The 26416-nt window shown below is 37.1% G+C and overlaps 1 protein-coding gene across 29 annotated transcripts in view; it reads left to right on the forward strand.

Annotated features, from left to right (window-relative positions):
- Window positions 1-21056, forward strand: part of PTPRD (protein tyrosine phosphatase receptor type D) — a 1313296-nt gene extending 1292240 nt beyond the window's left edge. For all 29 annotated transcript variants that reach the window (XM_087957701.1, XM_087957705.1, XM_087957708.1 and 26 more), the window contains 7 exons: window positions 1514-1799; window positions 2033-2211; window positions 3495-3621; window positions 6470-6595; window positions 14912-15066; window positions 17583-17718; window positions 20107-21056. In XM_087957701.1, coding sequence (XP_087813827.1) covers window positions 1514-1799; window positions 2033-2211; window positions 3495-3621; window positions 6470-6595; window positions 14912-15066; window positions 17583-17718; window positions 20107-20175 — 1078 coding nt within the window. In that variant the 3' untranslated portion in view covers window positions 20176-21056. The remainder of the gene's footprint in view (window positions 1-1513; window positions 1800-2032; window positions 2212-3494; window positions 3622-6469; window positions 6596-14911; window positions 15067-17582; window positions 17719-20106) is intronic.
- The last annotated feature ends 5360 nt before the right edge of the window (window positions 21057-26416 follow it).

Raw genomic sequence — 26416 nt, forward strand, 5'->3', positions numbered from 1 at the left:
TAGACATCAGGAAGGGCATCCGGACTGTAAACGCTCAACTCCATTCAGTCGCCCCAACTCCACCCTGACATAAGAGATTACAGAGTCATTAAAAGGCAAAAAAAAAAACCCAACTCTTATATGATATACAGGCAATCCTTGACTTACAACAGTTCATTTAGTGACGTTCGAAGTTACAACATCCCTGAAAAGAGTGACTTATGGCTGTTTTTCATACTTATGACCATTACTGCCTCTCCATGGTCAAATTCAGATGTTTGGCAATTGACTCATATTTATGACGGTTGCAGTATCCCAGGGCCATGTGATTACCTTTTACAATCTTCTGATAGGCAAAGTCAACAGGGAATACAGATTTGCTTAACAACCATGTTACTAATTTAATAAGTGCAGTGATTCACTTAACAGCTGTGGCAAGAAAGGTTGTAAAATGGGGCAAAACTCACTTAGCAAATACCTCACTTAGCAACAGAAATTTTGGGCTCCATTGTGGTCGTAAGTTGAGGACTACCTATAACTTTACACAATTATAATTGCAAGCCTAACATACGGTTCGTTCTTGGGAAATCCATTATAAAAATCACACTCCAAGTTTTGTTTCATGGTTTCTCAGTGTGATGTGGGAAGGAGTGGCAGACACTGCCATTTGAAAATTGGCACGGCAACTGCTTCCCTGTGACGAGTTTGTATGACATTTTATTCATCCGATAATTCAAATGAATATTGAAACCTTGTGTTCTGTTCAGGGCATGTGCCTAAAGATGTAAGAAACTAGAATTTATTTCAGGATGAAACTGTGCTGTGCTTAGAATTGCTCCACCCTCAATCTGTACCGTCTGCCCAGAGGCCCCTACTCCTTCTATCCCCAATCTCAGACATAATATTGGGAAGAGAGCAGAAGTAATCCTCAATTTAATTACCACAATTGGAACTGGCAATTCATTTGTTAAGCAAAGCAGTTCCTAAGAGCAAACTAAGCACAACTGTGCTTCCGTTCCTACTTAAACTTTGCTTTATCAACTTGCAAAAGCCATAAAGGCAAGCATTGATCATAAACTTCATTATTCATCCCTGTTGTAATTGTAAATGGTTGCTAAATGAGGCAGCGGCTAAACGAGGACTGCCTGCACTTGCATTTCAGTGAGGACTTTATTGGGGTTCATGATCATGGGAAGTACAGTCAAGAATCCTGGATGGTTGTTGTTTTTTCCTCCTCCAGATTTCTGGTAGAATCCAGGGACAATATCAGTTGGGTGCACAATTCCAGGCCCTCATGCAAATGCCTGATCAGGTCTGGGAAGAATGACCGTCTTATCATGAGAAACTCTTTTCCAGATGTCTGAAGTAATCTGGAACCGGGATCTTAAATTACAGCTTCTGCTGCTGAACTGCCTTTCTGGTGTTGCTGGTGGTGGTTGCCATGACAATATGACAAGATATATCATGAATTGAATTTTTCTCAGTCTTTCTATGCCTTTTCTGAGTTGGTTTCTTTCTTTCTTTTTTATTCCAGTGCTGGAGTTGGCAGGACCGGCTGTTTCATTGTAATAGATGCCATGCTAGAGAGAATAAAACATGAAAAGACTGTAGATATTTATGGCCATGTAACTCTGATGAGAGCCCAGAGAAATTACATGGTTCAAACAGAGGACCAATACATCTTTATCCATGATGCACTGCTTGAAGCAGTGACTTGTGGAAATACCGAAGTGCCAGCCAGAAACCTGTATGCATATATTCAGAAGCTGACACAGATAGAAGCAGGAGAGAATGTCACAGGAATGGAATTGGAATTTAAGGTATTTTGTCTCCACATTTTTATCGCGATACATTTTGCAGTGGGAAGAATCGACAGCAAAACTGTTCTAGGATTAAAGCAGCTGCTTTTATAGATTTAACTCGAAGATCTAATTTGTATCCGGTGAAATGCCATACAGAACTTGTTCTGATATGTATTTATAATAAAATGCTGTCCCATTTTTTATATTATTATTATCAGGAGCAATCCCAAAGTCTTCTTTGTCTCTTGCAGCGGCTAGCCAGCTCTAAAGCTCATACTTCAAGATTTATCAGTGCCAATCTACCATGTAATAAATTTAAAAATCGCCTTGTTAATATTATGCCATATGAATCCACAAGGATATGTTTGCAACCTATCAGAGGAGTAGAAGGCTCTGATTATATCAATGCCAGTTTTATCGATGGATACAGGTACAGAAGCAGTTTTTGTGATGTCAAAAAGTACTAGTTACCTATGTTGTAATGGTCATAAATATAGTTTTCCATTATGCATTATGTCCTTTTGGCTCTTTTCAGATTCTTATGGTAATCAGTCCAGCACTACAGTTCCTTCCCCTAACTTTCCACATTGTTTAACCTCTAACCACATTGCTGTTGTTTGTTTTGCTAGCTCATGTCTCTTTCTCAGAGTCATAGCATAACATATGGATTTATCTGTCATTATACATTTAAATAATAATCTATAGAAGTTTCATCTAACTTAGATCCCAATTCCAGAATTTTTCCTGTAAAACAGAAAGCAAGTGACTTGAGGATAAATTCATTAGAGGCTCACCTAAGATATTATGTAGCTATTGAATATATGGATCAAATGTCATGGGTAATAAAATGCTGTCACACAAAAACACTATGTCCAGTGGTGGAATTCAATTTTTTTTACTACCGGTTCTGTGGGTGTGGCTTGGTGGGCGTGGTGTTGCTTGGCGGGCATGGCAGGGGAAGGATACTGTAAAATCCCTATTCTCTCCCCACCCCATTAACCTGCTTTCCAGCTCCGTTCTCCTGTGCGGGGCAACAAAAGAAGACCCAGACAATCAGCTGGGACTCAGGAGGCAGAGAAGAGATGGAAGCAGAGCCAGTCAGAGGTGGTATTCCAAACTATTCAAAATTTCCACTACCAATTCTCTGAACTACTCAAAATTTCCGCTACCAGTTCTCCAGAACTGGTCAGAACCTGCTGAATACCATCTCTGACTGTGTCCATTTGTCTTAGCCATCTTAAAAATATAAACTAGTCTGTTCCTTTTCCATCTTTGTGATCTGACTTCAGAACCTTTGCTATAGTTTTTGAATCACTGAAAGAGTTATTAAAGAATTGCTTTCCAGCTATAAGTCATAGGCTCAATAGAGTGTGTGACAGTCAGCCTTCAGTGTAAAAATGGAACTGTGCCACAAAGTGTTTCTTAAGTGCTTTTTGTGACACACAAAATTGAGCTATTAGAGTTGCATTAAACTTTAAATAAGATAAAGGCATAAATCACAATATTAAGAGAACAATTTCCTATACAAACTTCCTAAAATAAAATAGCTCTATGGTTGGATTAAATAACATTTAATATGTTTTAATATTCTTATCATTAATAATTTACAGCCATATGTTTATTAGAATAATGTTTGAGTAGAATGTTTATATGCAGCAAGAGAGCCTGCTGTCTTTTGATTGATAAATATTATTTTTTGCATTTTACATTTAGGCAACAAAAAGCCTATGTAGCTACACAGGGACCTTTGGCAGAAACAACAGAAGATTTCTGGAGAATGCTTTGGGAGCACAATTCAACCATTGTAGTCATGCTTACTAAGCTACGAGAAATGGGCAGGGTAAGTTTTTACTTCTTTTTTTTTTTTTACATTCTAGAAAAAGAATGTCAAAAACTATGTTAATATAGGAAGAACAAGCAGTTCTCCCAGCTACTTCTATTTGGATCTATTGGTATTAATGTAGTTGGTAATTAGAAGAACCATGGTGGTATACTGGTTAGAATGCAGTATTGCAGGCTAATTCTGCCAACTGCCAAGTGTTCAGTTCTGACCAACTCAAGGTTGACTCAGCTTTCCAGCCTTCCTTCCGAGGTCAGTAAAATGAGGGCCTAGATTATTGGGGGCGATATGCTGACGTCGTAAACTGCTTAGAGAGAGCTGTAAAGCATTATGAAGTGGTATATTAAGTCTGAATGCTACGTATTTCTACTGCTAATTATCACTAAGCAAAATGAAAAGCAAATGGTTAACCCCTTTTACACTTGAACAGAGTCAATGTTAGATTTGTTTGCAGGTGGAATTAGTCTCTCTCTCTCTCTCCCTCCCTCTGTGTGTGTGTGTCTGTGTGCGTGTGTGTCTGTGTGTGTGCGTGTGTGTGTGTAAATACAGTGTCTGCTTACTTCCACCTGCAAATAAATCCAACATTGCCTCTGCACACAAACACATATATATATAAGTTTTCTGTGTCATTCACAGAATTGTCATCATTTATGTTTCATAAATTTCCTTTCAAAATAGCTTGCGCTTCTTCTACAGGGATATACTGTTATAAATGGAGGCAGACATTTAATTCACAAGAGAAGCTTAGTCCTTTACCCTCACAAAGAGCAGTTGGGGGTGTAAACGTAGGGCCATGACTGCACTTTGTCAGTCAGGCTGCCAATTAAGATTCACTTTACTGAGTGTTACTATACACAGAAAATTAGCATGTCAGGATAAAAGAATAGATCTCTTCTTATGCAGAAAGTACTTTTGATGAAAGGCACATTCAGCCAGGCAGTCTAAGATAATCAATAGCATTTTATTTTTGAGACATAGCTTGATAAGGGACAAAAATAGCCAACTAGCCCGTAACTAGCATAGAGCTTTCCAATCTTCCTTGGAGTGGTAAAATTAACATAGAATGGTGAGAAAAAAAGGCGTTGGCAATGGGGTATCCACCAGCAGGGTAAAAATAACCAGCGTGCAATGCAAGCAAAGTCCTGATCCTTTTATGTGTGGTGTTTGACCCACTTTGCAATTTAGTATCCACAGAGTTTGATAACTGTTGAATAATATAAGAGGGGCGGGCTGCCTAGGCTTAATTGAGATCTAAAAATTACAAACCTCACTCCAAATCAAAAAAACCCTAAATCCTAACCTCAAACAGGTGTGATTCAGCTGCATCTATGTTTATCACCTACTTCCCACTGCAGCCTGTGTTTCTTTGAAACAATTGAATTTGAATGTCCAGCCCTCCCATATGAGTTAACTAGATTCCTCAGATTCATCATCAAAAGGCAGTTCTAAGCTTTGTTTGCTCTATGTAGGTATTTCCAGGAAGAATTATTTTGTAACTGTGTAACCTTCAGCCAATATTTTGCTTTCCTATAACAATTGTATTGTGGAATTCTTAATTCACTATCACATTCTGTCCCAAATTCTTGTTCTAAAATATTATTTGCTTATTCTGGTCTTCATCAGAACTGAGGTAGAAAAATACTATAGTAACCGATTTTTCCGAAACTGCCAACCAGACTAGAAGCAGGGGTCAGGTGGGGAATTAGCCTTGAATTCTTGCACAGCCAGATGAGGCATAAGTCTGACCTCCCCATGCCTCCACCAAATCCATGAAACCTTACCTGCTTGTTCCCAGAGGAAAGCAAGCAATCTGGACAGATTCTTATAATATAAGTAGAAACCAGTAAAGCTGCTGATTTAAGCTATTGGTTTGGTTTGGATTAGATTGGATTGGATACCAGTTACATATAAAATCATCAAGACTTTGAGAATCAGTATCTTCAAATAGGCATTCAGAAGAAATAACAACAATAATAACAGCAAAAACAATAATCATTAACAGATCTTCAAATAATGAAGTCAATGTGTATACAAATAGTGTTTTCAGTAGGTTTTCTGGTGTATCTAGTGGTACTTTTAAAATCTGTATTGCTTCCACATGCTTGATGTGAACATATTTTAAGATAATTTTCTAGATTATTTCCTGAACATCAACCCAAACAGTCAGTGCAGATGAATTTTGAAAATCAGAAATTAATCTCAAATGATAGAACTCCTAGGATATATATTTAACACCAAAATTAGTAGCATTGACAGATGGACTGCTGATAATATGTCACTTTACAGGAAGTCCTAGGAGTTATACCCAGATTCAAAGATACCTCGTTCGTTTTTGTAAACCAGACTTAAGAGTTAGTAAAGTAATGGATTTAATTTACTTGATCATTCCTTCCCATTGTTCATTTGATTGCAGCATTTGAAATAATCATTGCATGAATGAAGAATTACTTGTCAAGAAAATGAACACATTTTATTGGAATATTTCCATCTGAACTGGAAAAAAAGCCCATTAAAAAGGAAAAGAAGTACAGATGTGCTTGGAAAATTGCTAATAAACAATGAGGTTTCTTAATTCATTAAATAAATGTAATATTGAGTTTAAACTTTTGAAGAGCTAGGGAAAAACTTTGTGTCTGAGGTCTTCCCAGAAAAAAAATCTATTCAGAAAATGAGGAGAAGCACAAAACTTTGATGTAACAAGCCTTCAAATCTAATAACTGTGTTAAAGCTTAACCTTTTCCTCAGAACAGGAATACTCTGAATATAACAATAAGCATGCCTCCTCAGAAAACAGAATTGGACAGAAATATCAATTAAACAAAAAACTGAAAGTTTTTTGCTTTTGTAGGAAAAATGCCACCAGTATTGGCCAGCAGAGCGCTCAGCCAGATATCAATATTTTGTGGTTGATCCTATGGCAGAGTATAATATGCCACAATACATCCTAAGAGAATTCAAGGTCACGGACGCTCGGGTAAGACAAACATATTATGAATGTCCTACATTTTGCTGTTATGCATGTTTGTTTTGCCTTTTACTAGCAGTATTTTCAAACATAACCAGCAATCAGATGTCCCAGTCTCTGATCAGTGATAATCATTATCCCCATAGGAATATAAATATTTTGGATCCCCAACACACATGGTCAGTAAGCTAGTCACATATCATTAGAACTGCATTCCGCATATCTAAACAGAAAGTAAGAGGCATGCCCTAGTTTGGCCAGTTCGTTCTGGAACGGGGGAAGAATTATGCCAGCCTTGGAAACAGAAGGGAGTTGGTGGGGGAGAATATGGGACCCCATCTTTTGTTCATCTCGGAAAAACTAACAAGATGTTGTCAAGAAAATGCATTTATTTCTTCCTTCATATTGCTAAAGCAACGTCCGCATAGAAGTAAATCATAAAAGTGACATTAGTAAAAAGAACCAAAAAAAAAAAAAGAGAAAAAATGTTCTGTAGTATATAATTTAATTCAGATGTTGATCAAAAGCGATACTAGGGAGAAGACAATAGATGAAGCAAAAATCAATGGGAAAGCAATTCCATGGTTTTAGGGATCCCCACTGATAGTCACCATATTCTGTGCACGCCAGCCTGGACAGTTTTAACATTAGATATTTGAAAATGATTACTGAGATCAATTTTAAAGCAGTATGAACTGAATGAAAGCTATCCTCTCAAAACCTGGCCCCAAGTCATTTAGGATTTTGGACAGTTAAAACTTATTACAGCCTATGTGGAGTTAAATATTTAGACTCCTTGAGACGCATCTGCATCTATATGATTCGGTTGATTCCAGCTGTAGTTTCAATTCTTCTTGGAAGACAATCCAGTGCAGAGCATATTTCAGAAATGCGTTCTGGAGGAAACTACAGAGCCCATACTTTGTACACCATACTCCAGATCAGGGGCCTCCAACCTTGGCAATTTTAAGACATGTGGACTTCAATTCCCAGAATTCTGGGAATTGAAGTCCACATGTCTTAAAATTGCCAAGGTTGGAGGCCCCTACTCCAGATAGTTGCAGATGATTTACAACCAGAGAGAAGCCAGGTCACAGCCATTATCTGTAGTTCACCAGACAGTGATGAATCCAAGAGCATCCCAGAGCTGCGAATCAGGATGCAGATTCTTTAAGGAAAGTGGAAAAAAAATCCCTCAGGATTTGAACCATTTTAGCTTCTAGGTCTTTCATCTCTTTCAGCATATTTTTTTTTCAATCCTATCCTGATACATATGAAAGAATCTCACTACTTGTGTTAGACACATCGATGAATAAGTAGAAGGGAACATACTGAAGCACATCTGGGATGAGGGAAATAAATTAGACTAGTACTTTATTTCAGGAGCCAAAGGCCCTGGGACACAATAAAACGGATCCAGCACTGCCACTACTTAATGTAAAAGAAAGACTGGCAGCACTATAATATTGGGCTTTCTAATCTCAAACCGTACAGTTACTGTTTTAAAATGGTCAAGATTCAGCTTGAGGCAGTTCAGCAATTTCCAAAACACTGAAGTATTTTAGAAAAATGAATGATTCTCATTCATAGTATTTGATCAGCGCAACAGTGTGAAAAAGAACATGTAATGTTTAGGTCTGGAAAGAGATTGACTGATTAAAAGTCCTAGTTACTATTCGTCCTTTCCACCGTTTTCCTCAGTGAGGCTTATTATTCTGTACTTTTTTTTTTAAAGGAATTTTTATCCAAGACCGCAAAGATGTTACTGTTCAGCAACAGCCCTTAGGTCATGTAAGCCTGAAGGTTAATGTGGTGTGATTTAAAATCCGCAGAGCAAATAGCATTCTTAAGGGAAGCTTGACATGCCTTGCACATTGTAATTTGATTCTTGGCATAGCTTATTCCTCAGCTTTCTAATCTGTCTGCAGAGAAGAGCTACAATGCCGTGACCCCAACTGGCTAATTTTCATTTTACGTTTCTTATCTTGAAAGGCTAAGTCAAAGGTTCATCGCTGATATAAGATTAACTGTATATAAACATTTTTATAGACCCTGCTCTAGCCATTCTCAAGCTGTGATTTGGATGTAATACTTCACACATGATGGCAGGATAAATCCTTACCTTTCTCTATCTCTGGAAGCCCTGTAATAATAATGATGATTCGAGAAACAGACCAGAATATTCTGCTTGCAAGGAATCCTCAATTTCCAGTTTCTTTGCCTCAAAACAAAAACAAAAATCCTATTAGTATTTTTGTTAATGTTGACCTAAAGAAATCTCCAGCCACCATTTCAAGCTCAGAGAATAGAGTTTTGGTTGGCAAAAGGAATAAGAAGTCCCTTAGCCAAAACCAAGCTTTTGATGTCTGTTCATTTCAGTGGAGAGATTTTCACATAGGTAGTTACTGTAGAACAGGGGTGTCAAACTCAAGACCCACAGGGTGCTTAGATCCGGCCCGCGGGGCTGCTCTGGAAAGAGCAAAGGGTTGGCCCATGTTGCCTCTGCCAGCGAAAATGGAGCTCCAGAGGGCCACAGGTGGCCCTCCGGAGCTTTACTTTCGCTGGCAGAGAGTTGCAGGAGGCCGTCGCAGCAGAAAACAACATATGATGGCTGTGGGCGGCCCTTTTTGCTGGCAGAGGGTTACAGGAGACTGTTGCAGGCAAAAATGGAGCTTGGGAGCCCGTTTAAGCTGGTGGAGTGCTCGGGCCACCACTGGAGCTCCAACACGAGTGATGTTGAGCTAGCCACACCTATCCTGGCCATGCACACCCCAGCCCCCCAAGGTGAAACACAATCCCGATGCAGCCCTCAATGAAATCGAGTTTGACACCCCTGCTGTAGAATAAGGCCCCAATGACTTTAATCAAGGTTGGATTTATTTATCTCAGCATTGAAACCTAGTTTCAATCTACTTCATTCTCTCGTTAAAATAAGTTCTCATTCAACGTGTTTAAATTAGCTTTGTTTTTTTTTTTTAAAAAAAAGATTTCAGTCCTCATTGCCCTAAAAATAAAATGAAATCAATCTTTTGGATAGACATCCCATTACAAGGTTTTGCAAGTGGTGATTACATATTTTGTAGTGGCAGTTGCAATGGAAGTTTGCAGTGAAATACGCTATTACAGTCAAATATTTGAGTGTCTTCTGTTACTGAAATTATACATTAAAGTCATTCGGATCACCTGAAAGATATTGCATGAATATAAAATATTATTACTATTGAGATAACATTTAGGGGACCCACTACAAAGAGAATTAATTGTTGATAAAACAACTTTTAGAGTATGCTTATGTAGATTTATTTTATTTTTTATTTATTTATTTGATTTGTCAATCGCTTACAAGATAATAGATAAAAGTATAAACATGAGTAAGAATACAGGAAATAGGTACGAATAAATGGGGACAATAGGACAGGGACGGTAGGCACGAGGGTGCACTTATGCACGCCCCTTACAGACCTCTTAGGAATGGTGTGAGATCAATAGTGGATAGTTTGAGGTTAAAGGAGTGGGGGTTAGAGGATGTAACAACAGAGTCAGGTAGTGCATTCCAGGCATTGACCACTGCATTGCTGAAGTCGTACTTTCTGCAATTGAGTTTGAAGCGGTTTACATTGAGTTTGTATCTGTTGTGTGCTCTTGTATTGTTGAGGTTGAAGCTGAAGTAGTCATTGACTGGTAGGACATTGTAGCAGATGATTTTGTGTACTACGCTTAAGTCTAACCATAGGCAGCGTAGTTCAAGGTTATCCAAGCCCAAAATCTCAAGCCTGGTGATATTGGGTATTCTGTTGCAAGCAGAGGAATGTAGTACTCTTCTAGTGAAATACTTCTGGACTCGCTCGATTGTATTAATGTCCAATATGCAGTGAGGATTCCAGGCTGATGAGCTGTATTCGAGTATTGGTCTGGTAAAAGTTTGGTATGCTCTAGTTAGCAATTCGATATTTCCAGAGGAGAAGCTTCATAAGATTAGATTTACAACTCTTAATGCCTTTTTGGCAATGCTGTTACAGTGAGCTCTGGCGCTTAGCTTATTTGATATGAGAACTCCATTGTTGGAAAGTCATTTGATGTGAGAACTCCATTGTTGGAAAGCTTTAATAAGGAGTGGAAAAAATGTAATTTGGAGCTCACATATGGCCTTCAGCCTCCCTTTTGTGATAGCCCTACGGAATGGTGACCAAATCTGGAATCCATTTTAAGGCATTAGTTTGAAGGCTTTAATGAATGAAGCCTTACAGCCAATGAAAATACCCATTTTACTCTGTGGAGATGCTGAGTCATCCAGGTCGATTTTCTCAAAAGTGCTTTTTTTCCTAAAAAGTGGGTGGTGGTAGGAAGGAAGTGTTGTATTTCTTGCAGACAATTGCAAGAAATACAATCCTTCCATCCCTTTCTCCCCCCCACCAGCCAGTCAGAACCTATTCTTCCATCTCCCACTACCCAGTCTCAATTGTCAGTACTCTATCTCTCCCCCGCACTTTTCATCACAACTGATGAAGGTTCTTGGCTGAGAAATGAAACATTTTGTTCTTCTCCCTCAAGGAAAAAAAAATAGTCCAGTTGCCTTTTGGAAGGAAAAAAAAAAACACTTTTGAAACCCATTTTAACTCCTATAAAATTCATAAAGCTTCTTCCCAAATGGACAGTGTCCCATCCATTTTTGGACCTCTGCATCCGTGCAAAGCAGGATACAATCAATGGGCATTGCACACTCCTGAGATTGAAGCCAACCTGACTGGACCACACTGTGAAAACTAGCTCAGAAAGGCAGATCCCAATGTCATGAGATTTTTGTACCTTTTGTACATGCCTCCTGACATTAAGAAATCAATTCATGCAGACCTATTTTATCACCTTCCCCCAAATTAGTAGTAAGGATAGCAGCACATCGTGCTTCCTATGGAGAATGTATCTGTATAAATTCAGAAAATATTCTCAGCAGAACTTAGGATGTGGCCATCCAGTTACAATTTAACCTGATTTAATATCTGTATTTTGTAGAGTATAACTCTCCATTTTCCTTGTTAGACTAGGCTTTTGTGGGAGAATGTAAAGTATTGCATTTGGGATACTAACTGCAGCTGGAGCACTATTGAATGTCCAGACCATATTAAAAGTTATTCTACAAAGCTGTTGACATTTTGGGATCTGCAGATTTAGTTAATGCTATTTGATAAACGTATAGGTGTGCATGTGCCAAAGGCCATTGAATTGCAAAAGTAATTTGAAGGCTTTAAAACTGAAGATTCAAGATTGACGGTAATGATTTAATCTAATCATGCCCAGTTCAAAGTTCTGAATGGAAGTTTTTCCAATCCTCCTAACACATATGTCTTTATGTAAAAAGCTGCCCAGAAAGGGTCATTACATGCATATTTCACCCATTCTTTACATATGGAGTTTTACTAGATTAAAATGGATTTCATTCCAAAAGATTAGCCACATTTATCCTCAATTTTACACTAAAGTAAGTAACTAAAATTCTGTGATAAGAAAAGTGAAATTAACCGTGGTGATGTAATTATTCTGCACTTTCAATTCTGAGGGAAGTGCAACAATGACTATACCTTTTTCCAACCCTTGGAAATTTTCTTCTGTCACATTCTGATTTTGTGGATTTTTCTTACAAGAATTATTCAGTCAATTTCAAGCCTCTACTTGCCATTCTAGAGTTAGGCATTGACAATAGCCTTCACTATTTGCACAACATGGATCATGAGATGGACAAAACCCTGCATAAACTTAAAGGATCAACATAAAGCAATATACACCATGGTTGGGCTCATTATTCTGATTTGTGCATGTGTTGCAAATAGCAACAAAACTCCTGTGAAATTGAATTGTCTTTTTTTTCTTTCAGCTGTGATAACTGAAGAATATAATGCCATTGTGAAAATAGTTTCATCTAAAGTGGAACTTTTGTATTAGCTCCGTGATGCAGTCTGTATTTCTTGGGAAAATTTAAACATAACTTCCCACTTGTTTACACCTAACATTTCCTGTGAGAAGTCAGGATCAGTAAATTGGAGGAGCTACACACAATATTTTAATAGTAAAGCACTTTCTGTCATTTGTATAGTCTGTTCCAAAGGCCTTCCATTGGCCATAGTAACAGAACCCAAATCCAAATAAAGTTCATCAGATTAGATATCAAACAGAATCAGGGATGTGTGCACATTGTTAATATTGCTAGTAATATAGCAATAATATGCAGTTATTTTTTTCCTGTTGCTTACAGTGCTTCATAAGTCAAAGAGTCAGGTAGAATTAGACTTCAGAATAGCTCTAGAGAATCTCATCTGAATTAATTAATCTAATCTTGGCATTTTGGGGAGGTGACTATTAAAAGCTAGCAACTCATTGAATTTCAGGACCTAATTTCTCATCATTAGTGAGAAGAACGATGTTTATTTCCTATGTGCTTGTGCTAATTTACAGGCACCACAAAAGTATTTTTTTGAAAAAAACCAAGTAATTAAAGATGGAGAGATTGTTACTCTGGGTTTTTGAGGTCTGAGAATTTGTCCAAAGATGATAGTACCAAGTTATCCATCAAATTCACCTAAACTATTCCTCAGAATCAGAAACACTTCTCATATTTCATTAGGCTCTACTGATTACAGAAATATAATGGCGTCCTTTCCATCTACATGTTGTTGCTGAATAACGTTCTGCAGAATTTGAATAATAATGACACAAAGTGCAAGTGATCATTTTTGTGTTGCTTTTCTATTTGAGGCAAGTTATATTCACCTCTGTGTCAAGGCAATCAACTTTGGTACGAGAATGCTTTTTTTTTGTCCCCTTTGCCTCCAGCTTCCAATCTGCTTTATAAGAATTCCCGTTCATCACTGAGATTCTTCATTGGTTTCATTCTGTAGAAAGTACCATTTTAAGCAATTGGCATCTAGCAATAGTTTCCCTGTCCTTCTCTTGTGCACCATGCCTCAATTATAGCTTGCAGGCACACTGACACGGCATCTGCAGATTCTCCTACCATGGCTAGAAAGTGGATGCATTCAGAATGTAGAAGGTATCCAGAAGGCATGAAGGTTAATAGCAATAGTTCAATTTGTGTCATTTCTATTAAATGTCAGTTTCGATAGTCTGACAATATACAAAGACAAGTCAGCACAGCAGTTGAGGCAGGTTGATCAAATCCTTTGATACATAATCCGTTCTCTTGCTGCCAATTACTATAACCATTACTTTTCCAGGGCAATGCTACAAATTATAAAGGACTTGATGTCTTCATTTTGATAAGATCTAGTTCACATTGCTGGGTCACTTAATTGATTTTATGGAGATCAAAAATGATAGCAGCCCTGTGAATGGTTAGAAAGTGAGACATGTAAAGACAGCCCTAATTAGGCAGGTGTCCATGTCACAAAGGCCACTATTATGTACTTATGTTTTACAATACTAATCAAAAGACTAGGCTATAAAGAACCACTCACTTGTGGCAAATTTGAACTGCCTCCAAGAAGCCATTTACTAAGGCTTCTGTCAGCTGGAAGAAGGAAGTTGGTATTCTTTTATATTTTTCATGATATCAGAATGCCTGAAATTGTTACCGGTAGATATATGCATGGAGATGCTTGAATAACGATGTTAATTTTACAAGTCTAGCTTGAATTATACGAGTTCTCTTTGTTTCTGTTGTCTGCCTACAAAGAAGTTTCTTCAAATCTCGGTTTATGAGATAGATCCAGAATTGCAATTTCGGCAATTGCTTAATAAGAATATGCTTTAGTACGTTAGGCTGGCTTCACTATTATTTTCATGCTGCTTTGATAGAGAAATAGACGGTATGTAGAAAGAAAGAATTAACATGAAGACCAATTGGTAACAAAAGAATCCTTTCCATAAACATTGAAGTGGCTTGGCTAGGCCAACAAAGGAATATATTTAAAGGGATAAGGAGGAGGACATAATACTGACCCATAGACAAAGATGTTTTTGTGTTTGTTGGTATCGCTTCAAAATCAAGTTTCCTCCAGTCCTGTTTCCCTGCCTGCAGATTTTTGCTTTTCCAGGATTTAAATGTCAGAAACAGCCTCTCCAGGGCAGAGAATAATTTGAGCATCATTGTGGTTAATGAAATTGCACTCTTGTGTCACTGTGGTTTTGTTAATGGCAAAAAAAGGAGCAAAAGGCAAACTTCATCATGACTGCAGTTAGACTGCAGGAAAGCTATCTTCATTTTATTGCAGGTCACTTTCCTTGTCGATATACGATCACAAAATCTAAAAAGCAATGTTAAACATCTTATCTTCTGCTGTACTTTCCATCTGATATGTCTGCTTTTTATTCAAGGATGGCCAGTCCCGAACAGTGAGGCAATTCCAGTTTACTGACTGGCCTGAACAAGGAGTGCCAAAATCGGGAGAAGGGTTTATAGACTTCATTGGCCAAGTTCATAAAACAAAAGAGCAGTTTGGACAAGACGGGCCAATTTCGGTTCACTGTAGGTAAGAGAAAGTAACACAGATGCTAAATATTGTTTGTCTGATTAAAATGACAAGTTTAATGATGGTAATAACATGCCGAAGTAGAAATATAGGCATGGGGAAGCAAATACGAAGTGGTTCAAATGTCATGTCAGCATTGAGCTGACAGTGTGACCTTATTCAAGCCATTATCTGACAGTTTTCATTCCTCATCTAAGAAGTATGACAATAAACAGCAAAATTGACCCTTGCAGTCCCAGGGGGGCAGGAGAAAACATATTTTCTTCTACTGGAATTTAACTGGAGTTCAGAGAGTCATCTGTCAGTAATGCTGCTGCTAATAGTCCTACAAATCCCTGTGTGAAGCAAAAGGTTGTAGTAGCTGACAATTATTTTCTCTAGTAAGCTTAGAAAAATAATATTCATTGTTTTGTTGAATATAAACAAACAAGACGGGGAACATTTTTAAAATACAATCCTATAGAATACTTAAGGACGTGTTTTGCTCACGGACTGTTCAATGACTGTAATAAAGATTACCATAATTGTAATATTTTGTCTTTATTTGATCAATTTGCTTTATGGATTGCAAAACTAATGTTTTAATTTGATAATCATATGTTCAGTAAAAGTGCGTGCAGCCCAATGGAAAGAAATGCAAAATTTATACAATGTAACCCCCATTTTCCAGTTCTGGCAATTCTGCAGCTTGATTCTTCCTTATGGGACTATAGAACTCTAATGTTGAGTCTTTGTGAAAGACTAGGCAAGAACAAAAGTAGAAGAACAAAAGTAGAAGATAAAATATTATCAGCTGTATAAAAATGGACAGAAATGGCCATAGAGATACTCAGGAACTGCAGGATAAAGATAATCTCTCTCCCGGTATTTACAAAATGTGTACAGCAATTCTGCACCCATAGAAAGAATGCCTGCCCCCATAATTTGTTCCAAAACATTGATTTAGGCGCTGTGATATGACTTCATATCTATGTCTTCTGTACATGGAAGGAAAAGCTAATAATCCAAAGAATTGAGTCAATGGGAGGAATACATAGCAAACTAATATGTATCAGATGTGAATAGTAGGAAGAAAATTCATTTTTGTATCCTTCCAAAAAGTACACCAGCCTTATAAATCAGATACTATGATTAAAGGATTAGTTCTGTAAAACCATCTTTTGACAGAGTAAAAGATAAGTACTGATCCAGTTTAGTTAACTTGAAGACATAAATTCATAATCAACATATAAATGGCAAGTTGTATCACCGATGCCCCAAATGATAAAGTGCGCCACAGAGTCCCAATTTTTTATTTCACATACATGAATGTGTCATGTTTCCAGCATGTGCGTCCTTTTTAGGATGGACCTTTGTCCAATTTGCACTCGCATTTCTTCATACAGTTATGTATGAGTGTCTGTGCATATGTATCCAGGAAAAATGGCAAGAAAGAGAAAAAAGAGAACCAGCAAAAAGCTGGATGGACTCAATTGGACTCAAAGATCAATGGGTACACCATTGCAAAATCCGAAGGATATCGTTGGGGATGGATTATCCTGCAGAAATAGTAGATCACTAAAAGTAAATACATACTGATAATTCATGGCATGTAATCAGAGAGAGAAACAGAGATTAAGAAAATCATTAGCTGAAAACCTCTTATCATAGCAAAAGTGTTCACTTTCCTAGATTATTTGTACAGTTCAAAAAAAGGTATCTACAATACAACTGTTTATACAGTATAATCCCCCTAATAGATTTCTTGTAAGAAAAAAGAGGAAAGAGTAATTGTAACATTTGTTCTTCATTTTATTTTAATTATTGACATCCTTCCTTCCTTCCATCCTTCCTTGTCTGGTTTGAAGCAAGGAAAAATCCTGCTTTTATTTTCTTTCCATTTAAAATAAACAGTAATAACTTGAAATCATTATTTTGATCTGAGCATTCCAAGATTTTATCCCATGAGATTGTAACGTATGTTTTCAGTTAATTAATATTTTTTGCATTATTAGCCATGTTGTCATACGGTTAGGTCAGGAGTTTGATACAATAATTTGGAAGAACTATCCAACATCCAATAATGCTAATCTTTTAATAGGTACTAGAAAAAGGGCTTTCTCAAAATACTTTCAAAGCACAATCTATGTGTCATCTTTTAACTAAAAGTAGTTCTTCTGCTATCAGTAGTATTTGCAGGTGTATGGTTTAAAAAATGGTTTTCAATTATCTCTGTTGATAAAGGTCTCCTAGTTTTCATTATCTACTCCTACTCAAAAACTGAGATTCTTCAAATAATTCAGAATTTCAGTTACAATTACTATTTGGTTTAGCAGAAAATAGTCACGTTGCAAGGATGTGATTTACATGTTCAGTTCATATATGGAACTTGTACCTATAAACTATATTCCATCCACAGTTTAGCCTTCAACTAAATTTTCCTTCCTTCCTTCCTTCCTTCCTTCCTTCCTTCCTTCCTTCCTTCCTTCCTTCCTTCCTTCCTTCCTTCCTTCCTTCCTTCCTTCCTTCCTTCCTAGTGCGGGTGTTGGAAGAACTGGAGTGTTCATAACCTTAAGCATTGTGTTGGAACGAATGAGATATGAAGGTGTTGTAGATATTTTCCAGACTGTCAAAATGTTAAGGACGCAGCGGCCAGCCATGGTACAGACAGAGGTGAGAAAAACAGTTTTCTACATACACACACATACATCTGTATATACATGAATATAGTAATGATCAAATATATATCTTTATTTGCTATTTGCTATTTATATTTTGTAATGTAATCTAATATAGAAGCTTACAAATATTTTCATTCTTTCATTGAAGGATGCTTTAAGCAATGAAGACTTTCCTTGAAATATAAGGCAGGATGAGAAGAAAAGAATAGTAGCACATCTTTATTTAGTTCTTCATTGGGGACTAAAAGGATAGCAACTGGAGGTGGTTTCACTATCACCCAGTTGTTCACTGCAATTTCCCAGGGTCTAGTGATTAAGATACCAGGCTAGAAAGCAGGAGACCATGAGTTCAAGTCACACCTTTGCCAAGAAAGCCAGCTGGGTGACCAGTCACACTCTCTCAGCCCAATTTACCTCACAGGGTTGTTGTTTTGGGAAAATTAGGAGGAGAAAGGAATATTAGATGTTTATCGCTTTGAGTTGTTTGTAAAAACAATAAAGGCAATATATAAATTCAATAAATAAATATGATTGAAGGTTGAATAAACTGGTGCAAATTTTCTGAATCTCCTAGCTTGAGCCCAAATATCTGCAGAGGATTGGGTCCCCTTGCATTTACATAAAGGCCCTTGTGTGATGGAAATCCATGCTTTGTCCGAATTCCTAATTATTTGGGAGGTTCTGTTCTCCCTGAAGGAGACATGGCAGGGCCCTGCATTTTTGTTTCTTATTTAAAAAGCCATAAATGTTCTGGGGTTTAAAACTAGGCCCCCCCTCCCCAATCCTTGCTCTCTAGACTCACCATTGCTTTCTCTTAACTCACACATTGTTTTCACAATAGCAGCCAAAAGATCCTCTCCCTTACTTTACTTTGGATTCAACAAAAATCTGTTGCTGCAGAGAAGGGGGCAGCTTAGGGCAAGAGGGAGAAGAAAAGGAGGCTGTAAAGCTAACAATTGATAAAATGAAGAAGTACCACACTGCTAAGGGATGATAATGTTTTCCTTTTCATTATCTTGTTATATATCTTAATGCCTTATGTTGTTTTGGGACAAAGATATTTATACAGTATTAATTAAAGTTATTGAGATTCTATTGGTTGGATAATTTAGAATTTTAAATATAAAGGAAAAAAAATGTTCTGTCAATGTTAATTACAGTTAAGGATGTTACAAGCATAAAATTATTAGAAATTCTCCATACAAGATTAAATATAATATTAAGGAAAAAATACTACTGATTACATCAAAATAATTTTTGTACAGTAGTCATGAGCTAGTTATCTAGTACTGAGGTCTTCATTAAATAATTACTTCATGTGAGAGAGATGGTAGATAGATGATAGATAGATAGATAGATAGATAGATAGATAGATAGACAGATAGATGAAAAAGAAAAGAAATAAGAAATTTATCAAAGGTTAAATATTAAAAATAATTAAAGGAAAAAAGGGAAAAGATACTCTGTGCATTTACTATTAAGTTCAAAGTGGTGAACTTATTCAACACACCTTCCTCCTCTTATTTTCCCCACAACAACAACCCTGTGATGTGATTTGGGCAGAGAATGACTGGTCCAAGCTCACCCAGCTGACTTGCGTGGCTCAGGTGGTCTCCCACTTTTTTTGCCCGCTGCCTTAACAACTAGACCAAATTGGTCTAGAGTTAAAAGACTCAATTAAAAATATCCCTTCAGAGTCAACTACCCTAGGTTATCTTCTTTCAGTGATTTGTTTGAAAGTGATTAGTCAATCTAGCGAGATATTCTCTTTCAGGAGCACAAGGGTGCAACAAGATGCATAGGGCCTTCCTGTTGCTGTTTTTTGTGTTTTCTGCAATTAAGATTACACCAAAAAGGTCTGGAGAGCCTGGCTTTGAGCTAGTCTACCTAAAAAAACAATGAATCACTTGCTGGAGGGATGACTTAAGGCACCGGTTGAACATTCTACTTGTGACATTCTACCTAAACTACCTGGTACCAGATTTTCTTGTAGAGCTGAAAGCCTATGGATTAGATGTCAATCTCCCTTTCTACTCTCTAATTCCATAATTCAGATGGAGTTCTTTAGTGGCTACCACGAACAGGAATGTTAAGCATATACATCACATTTATATGTATCTTGTTAGGGAGATACAAATTCTGGGCCAAGGATTTTTGTTTAGACAGAAATAGCCACTCTGATTAGCTTTTAAGCCAAAATTATCTTGATCTCCTATAAAAGGTAAGGGAACACAGAGCTTGTGTAAATACAGAAAGAAACTCCTTATTTCTGTTCTCTTAATAAGGATTAGAAAATTTTCAATGTATTTTAGCTGAGCAAATGTATTTATTTCAACCCAAATTTCTCTCTCTCTCTCTTCCTTCCTCTCTCTTTCCCAAGGATCAGTATCAATTCTGCTATCGAGCTGCACTAGAATATCTGGGCAGCTTTGATCACTATGCAACGTAAAAACAAGTGGAAAAACGCTGACCCATTCTGGATTGTTAACTACAGGCCCTTTAAGATCCAGAGAGCCTCTTCTGAGCCATACAGTGTGCTTGAGAAGTACTTAACTTTAAATTAAAGACCAATTAGTGGGAAATATTAACAGGAGAAAAAAAAAACTGCCGGGTGAATCAACAATTCAGTCATCAGTAAACTTAACCAGAAACATAATTAAAGAAACGTGACTAGGTTGAGGCACCGGAAGGATTTCGGTTATAGAGATCCCAAGATTCTGTTTTGATTGAATTTGAATGAAAAGGAAGAGGACATTCCTTCCAAGGACGATCATCTCGTTCAGGACCGCATGATAATGAACGATGCCATCATTAGGTTTCTGCAATTCAGCACCAGATGTTCGTCAGGAGGCCTGTCCCGGCTGCTCCAGAACAAAACCATCTCTTGGTTCCAACATACCCCCCCTTCCCGCCATATTGCTCATCAGTAACCTTTGGGGTTGGGAGGGCAAAGGGCAAATGTTTGAAAAGAAAGTCCTTGATTTAGTTTTCTAGTATTGTAAAGATACTGCTGACCTGTGCTTCATTTTTAACTGTGTAAACTTTTTCCTTTTTTAAAAAAAACAACAACAAAGGTTTATCATTCAATGAAGTAAATTCAAACAAAAATTGCATACCTGTTCAATTTTTTTTGTTTGTTTCTGAATTGTAGTTTTTTTTTATGCTGTAGAACTGTTACCTGTAATATCTCGCTGTAGAAATGTTAAATAATTTTGACAATTTGCACATTTTTGTGCAGCCCTATATTTATCTCCAGGACCACATTCTCATTTAGATATTGCTTTTACATTTGATTTTTTTTTCAGTGAAATATAAATCAGTTAATCTACATATGGGAGATTTTGTTTTTATTTCTTTGGGAATCAACAGGGAAGCGCAAGTATAAAGCTGCTACTAACACTCACACGTTTCTCTTTCTATTATAAATATATGTATATCTCTCTCATTCTCTCTCTATCCATCTACAACAATAATACGTAGATAGACAGAAAGAAATGCACATAAATATAAATATATAAATATAAATATACATGTATCAGTTCTTCCATGACTTGGATTTGTTGAAGTAGTTGGGGGAAAATCCAAATTGATACATTCAGACCATACAATATTTCTACACATCTCTGCATTTCGAGGTTTGCTTTTGAGGGATTTGTGTTTATTTTATCTTTTTGTTTTGCTTTCTTTTCAATTTCCTAGGGGAAATGAGGAATGCACATCAGTGATACTTGAAATTCAACCTTACCCAAATCTAATGGGTAGAAATCATGTGCACACACATCATTCATCACCCATGCACATTAAGGTTTGATTCACCGTTATTAGAAGAGAAGGCCCATTAACTCAACGGGACTTACTTCTAAATAAAACCTGCTTAGGGATTGCATTGCATATCATGTTATAGCTCTAAGTGAGATTTCATATTTGGAAATTTTTAATGCAATAGCATCCATAATAAGTATAGGAAGTAACATACGAAGGAGGTCAGTGCATATCCCTAATGGAAGGAAAATGCTATAATTGTCAAGGTTTTTAAATGTATCCACTTATAAAATTGTCTGCAGTATAGAATAAGATATTTGGAATGACGACATATCATGGGGCAAAGCCAAACACACGTTGCTTGGTAGGTCAGAATATTTTCTGGCATACAGCAACAGTTAAAAAATGCTGTTTTTTCAGTTTTAATTTTTGCATTTAGAGTGCCTTATATTTGATGCCTATTTTGATAGCATTGCTTCATATATATTTTTTTGGTCTATGTTTGCTCCAACAGGATCTCTGTGATTTTACATCAATCCTTTTTTTTTTCAATGAGCACAACATGTGAAGTTTTTCTTAACAATATTCATTCCAAGTTTTCACTATTGATATTTTTTTTTAATTCATAAGCAGAGGGTAGTCAGGCACCCTGTAGGCACCGGCAAACTATTTCAGAAATGCCCGCAGCTGGCATTCATAACTATAATTTTCTTTTGTTTTGTTTTATAGACATGCTGCTATTCTAAAAAAATATAATAAAATACTCCTAATACTTTAGGAAGGGCAATTTGACTGGGTTTAGGTTTCATGTATGTGAATTTAACTGAAGGCCACAACAGGTTCTTTTAACTCAAGCTAGGAGGGCTCCTGAGATCAGCTGGATTGGACAAAGGACTTACAGTGGTATTGTCTCATGACATCTGAAGAAATGGATTGTGCCAGTTGAACAGAAGCCATTGTTTCTTGTATTGGGCTAGGTCAACCTGGTGCCATATTTGATCGAACTATAGATCACAAAGAAATCTTTTTAGTTTCCATAAAGAAAAGCATTACATTAGCATTTATTTTTCCATGTTTTCCACCATTACCAGAAATAAATATATTAAAAGACCAAACACTAGAAAGCATTCTATTTGAGCACTTTTTTTATATATATATATATTTTAAGAATATCAATTAAAAAGCGCAAAAAAACAAAAAAAATCCACATACATATGTATAATAGTTTTTAAATAAGCATTATAGAAGGCTACCTCAGAGTGAGATTCTTTAATTCTACATCAAAATCCAACATGAATGTGTGCACTGCATGTTTCCTTTTGATTTGTTTCTGTCAAAAATAAATAAAAAAGGGCCAGGCTACATACGGAATTCACACTTTCAATCAAAAGGATGGCTCGACAGATTGACGTGCCGTCCAACGATGCTGGAGAGGCACTGCTGCACAAGCGCTTTGGGTGAATTGGCTTAAATTCAAGCACAAACCTCCAAAGGCCACAGCAATAGAATTTTCCCCCAAAGAGCAGGACCATGTGACGTGGATCGGTTGGGACCTTGCAAAAACTGGGACACAAAAGAGTTAGTAATCATGGGTATAGTTGTCAGCAAGGAATGGGAGAAGGATGTGGAGACTTAGGGAGCAATCAAGCATACGTGAGCAAGAGCAAGACCTGGTCCAGGACAGGGCGCAATTGGTGCACAAGATGGATCCGTGCAAAGTTGCCTTCTACCATCCCTACAGAGGCCATGAGTCCAGAACTGGGGTCAAACTCTCGGTCCGTGGACCAGATGCTTCACATACTGGCCATGCCCACCCCTGGTTTAGCAAGGGGGGGGGAGTTGCAATATGTCACATGACACACCGCGAGTTTGACACCCCTGGTCTAGGAGGACTCCAATTGTGCCCCAGTCCTATCTGTCGACATCTTGTACAGACATGCCTTTTAAGGTGGCTCACTACAGATCAGGGCCAGCCTTTTTCATTTGTTTTGTAAAAGAAGTTGATAAGCTAAACTAGTAGGAAGGGCAAGCGTGACACCGAAAAGCTGCCAAATAAATAGCCAGTCCTCTCCAAGTGACTATTCTGGAGTTGCTTCTGAAGAGATTTCTATCCAAATCATTGATGTGCATTCCATTTGGGTTTCTTTGTGGTGTGGTGATTTTTCTTCTTCTCATTTCCTTTCTCTCTTTTTTTTAAACGAGTCGGTCTCGTGAATTGTCATTCACCGTAGTTGGCATTTTGTTTCCTCAGCATAATCAGTACGGTGCTATTATTTACCTATGTATGTGTAGTTATGTATAATTTTGTAATTAGTTAACGACGGACAAATACACAAACTATATAAGAATTATTTGTACAGAACTTTTATTTTAGCTCTCTTTTTTAAAAAAAAAAATGGTTTGCATGGTTAGCCGTTGGTGAGGATGGATGGGCAAAGGAGGGTGATATGCACTTTCTATATCTTTGTACTATGCACTGCCCTATTGATTCTACACCCAATAGTATTATTACTTGAACCCATCTGTAAGAAAACCGATTATGAAAATCCACTTGTGTGTATGTAAATAACACAAAAACATGATAAAAGAGGGGGAAAGTTTGCAGGGGCAACAATGAAACACAGATTTCCCCCCTTTTTTTTAATTCTCCCCCCTCTTCTGGTTTTAATCTTTTAATTTTTAAGAGCCCTGATACTCCAAAAGACTATCAGAGGGCTGAGGATCCCGTCATCCATCTTGTTATGTGGCGTTGCCATTCAGGCTTGGAGTGTCTTTACAAAAATAATACAAGTTGTGTTCTCTGCTCTCGTTTTGGATGTCTAGACTGAAAAATTAAAACAAAAAAAAAACCCTTGTAAAATGGCTTGTTAAAAAAAATACAATTACCTCTAATCAGTAGTACGCGTAAATGTTTTACAGAATGAAAGGCGTGCTTTTTATTTTCTTACTTCGTTACGTTAGTGGCGAAAGAAAGTCTGTATGGAAATCAGTTCTTTGCTGACACAAGCTCCATTTGTTACAAATGAATTCTAATAAAAATGTCAGTGTTACGCAGCTCCGGTTGTCTTTTCTCACACTTCTGCTTGTCGGAATCCCTCCTTTTTTATTTCACCAGATACCACCAGACAGGGCTTGTCAATTTGTTGAAATTGCTAAAAACAAACAAACCACGAGGTGTTGATTACTTATATTTGTGTTTTTGCATTTCTGACCAATGGCCAAAATAAATACTGTTTAAAAAATGACCAGGGACAGCCTGAATTCGCTAGCAAAGCAACCACCATTTGAAAGGACAGCAATATCTTGAAGCAATTTTCTGGGTTGTGGAAGACCTAATGCCTTCATTGACATTATCTGCCATGTATGGTCCCAAATTTGTTCATCAGTTTCTTATTCTTGCAAGCATAGCCTCTGGTAATAGAGAATATCTTTGATCTAAATTAGATAATATATCATTTCACCAAAGCTTTGATTTTCTTCCTCTTATAAGAAGGGGAAAGGCTTTCTTCACAGAGATTTTATGTAGCAGCATTAAATGTGTTGACTACAGTCTTGTGAAAGATGGATTTTATGTTCATCTGTTACAGTGTTTGAAGCTCATTGCTTCAAAGGAGGGCGGCCTTAAAACTGGCAAACACTGGTCCGATATTAGAACAGATGTACAGTTTTCTGTTACCCAGAAACTCTAGGGATTAGACCAGCATACTGATATTGTTAAATAAATAAATTCCACAAGTGTGGATTACCTGCATGTACAATCCATAAATAAATGTTAAGGTAATTGTATCTACACGCAACTGTAGGGAGGCTTTGCAAGGAATGGTTCAAAGTATAAGCCTTTAATGCAATATTGCCAGAGAGGTTATTTACCTCTTATTTGGTCAATAGGATGGGACATGCACCTAATAAAAAATAATGAAATGTGAGCAGCTGCATCTGAAATGCAGAAACCAATTTTTCTTAGCACAAATGCCTCAGGCTGTCAAGATATCTGTATTTTAGGGAACCAACCACCTCTGGAGAATCTTTGTCCAGGACTTTTGTTCAGGCACTCCATGGAGTTTACACAGTGCTTGTTGTGTGTATTCAGTTCTTAAGTGTTGAAGCCTAATCAAACCAGGTGCTGAAAAATGCAAACATGCTGCCTTGGTTCTGTCTTAAGTGATCTAACAGTATGATGTTTACTTCGCAGCTGAACAAAATATTGATTTGGGAGCCTCAAACTCAGCATAGCAGTTGTATTTTTATTATGCTTGTTATTCTCTGGAACAGCTCACAACGAAGAATATTTCTGCCACTAACACAGATTGGTTATCCTCATACTGAAGCCCTTTAAGTTCTTACAATGGTGTGAGGAAAAAAACCAATTAAAATGATTTATTTGCTTCTCTTTCCAGAGGCATACTTATATATGTGGGGTGTGTGTATGTGTGTATGTGTTAAGTAATTATATTGCCGAAGCAGAATATTTTTTGGCATTCTGAAATAATGAATCTTGAGTAAAAGAATGGTTTTCTAACTGTGTGTATAGACTGCTGTTTGAATATTTAAGGAAGAGCTTGCATCTGTGATGATGTTAGTAATGGATAGAAATTGTTCCAATGGTCTCGCAACAATGAATAAATATGTACAGAAACATCTGGTAACAGCTTTTCTTAGGAAAGCCTTAAAACGGGCAGTGTAATGAGCAGAGATAATGATGTATCAAACCTATAAAAGATAGCTCTTGCTATCATTTGAATTTATGCAGCTGACTTATGTCAGCAAAATATCAGGAAAAGACCTTTCATTATTACAGCAGACGGGTAAAGCAGCATGTTGGCTTACTTTACAATATACGTAAGGAATGAAGTACAACATGTGTGGCTCAGTGAATTTGCAACATAAATTATTCCAGTCATTTGCATCTGTTATCATTTTACCAAGTC

Source organism: Notechis scutatus, chromosome 2 (genome assembly GCF_049901735.1).
Source record: "Notechis scutatus isolate UNSWTSFEM ecotype Mainland chromosome 2, rNotScu1.2, whole genome shotgun sequence".
NCBI classification, from domain to species: domain Eukaryota; kingdom Metazoa; phylum Chordata; class Lepidosauria; order Squamata; family Elapidae; genus Notechis; species Notechis scutatus.